The sequence below is a fragment of the Oryzias melastigma genome, unplaced genomic scaffold, assembly GCF_002922805.2.
Source record: "Oryzias melastigma strain HK-1 unplaced genomic scaffold, ASM292280v2 sc05875, whole genome shotgun sequence".
Taxonomy (NCBI): domain Eukaryota; kingdom Metazoa; phylum Chordata; class Actinopteri; order Beloniformes; family Adrianichthyidae; genus Oryzias; species Oryzias melastigma.
This window is the reverse complement of record NW_023422440.1, coordinates 1-1420: the sequence shown is the minus strand read 5'-3', so window position 1 is coordinate 1420 and position 1420 is coordinate 1. Positions and strand designations below refer to the sequence as shown.

Sequence of the window (1420 nt, the reverse complement as noted above, 5' to 3'; positions counted from 1 at the left end):
TAAAAATAAAGCAAGGAAAAACGTTAAAAACAATAAAAAAATATGAAAGGAAAACAAAAAAAAGGAAAACAAAAATGTAGAAAAAAATTTAAAAAGGAAAACAAATAAAAAATGTTTAAAAAATATTTATGCGTTTTTAGACACATTCAAAAATCATAAATTTAACAAGACATTTTCAAATATTTCAGCCTCTATTACAAAACAGTGTTAGTAGGGCACTAAATCATATAAATATATATTTTAAGAGTTACCAAGGGAATACTAAGACTAATTGTCTGTCTTAATGAAATGTAGACACCAAAAGGGACACGTTCCTTATTTTTATTAAATACAACAGCCTCCCCAGAGGCTCAATAATGGCCCATTATTTGCTCTGCAGAAATGAAAACCATCTCGGTCACCATCTAAACTACTGCAGTGAACTGCGGCTGCTTTACCCTAACTAATGACCTTCTTGCGAGGGCAAGATGGTGGAAAAGTTTGAGAACGCAGTGATCTTTTTTTTAAAGTAGCCTCCATGTTTAGCATGTGGGTCAGCTTTTTATCTGCAAGCAGACAAAGGAGTGTCCTGATTTTGAGAGTTCAAGGCGAGACGGAGTGAAAGTGGGATGTGTGATTGTGAGTTTAGGGACATGAAAACCAGGTGGTTCCCAACGGCTTTGTGTTATTTCAAGAAGCTTCGCTTCTCTGAGCTTTCGACCTAAATTAGTCCATTTCTACCCAGATAAAATTATGCTTACTACGTTTGAACTTGCTTCGTCACGCTTCAAATGTCTGTAAAGATTGTGTCTTTGATGCAGGAGATGTTGAAGGATGAGGTGCGGACGCTGACGTACCGGAACGCCATGTACCACAACAAGCACGTGTTCAAGGATAAAATCGTCCTGGATGTTGGCAGCGGTACAGGCATCCTCTCCATGTTCGCGGCCAACGCTGGTGCCAAACACGTGTACGGGGTGAGACAGATAGGTGCACCCTCCATTCAAACAGATGCTCTAATGTGGCAGCTGTCTGTGCTGCCTTCCTAAAAACACATTCCAGAATTTTCATTATTTATTATTATTGTTAGTGAAAAGGTTTAGCCATTATAGCACTTGTATAATTGTAGTGTGTCAACACAAAGGCAACTTGAATGGTATGATTATTTAGCATTAAAATATACAGTGGCGGAGCTAGCAGATTGGGGGCCCTAGATTGCATTAACATGGGGACCCCCTGCAGCGTGTCTAAAAAAAATACACTTTTGACAACATCAATATCAATAATTCAAATGTTTTGATATGAATTAAAAAAAATCAAATTATACTTAAATCTTAAAGAAATTTTTGTTATTTATATCTAACTTGCTGTTGCTGGAACAATCCATTGCTACACAGTAGGGTGGCCCAAAAAACATTTTTCCTTTTTTCACCTAATTTGA

At 37.0% G+C, this 1420-nt stretch overlaps 1 protein-coding gene across 1 annotated transcript; it reads left to right on the top strand.

Moving 5' to 3' along the window:
- Positions 1 to 90: 90 nt before the first annotated feature.
- Positions 91 to 956, top strand: LOC112142021 (protein arginine N-methyltransferase 8-like; the record flags this gene model as incomplete). Its single annotated transcript, XM_036211339.1, is given in 1 exon segment — positions 91 to 956. A coding segment is annotated over 1 exon segment (186 nt), but the record flags the coding sequence as incomplete, so codon positions are not given.
- Between the last annotated feature and the right edge of the window lie 464 nt (positions 957 to 1420).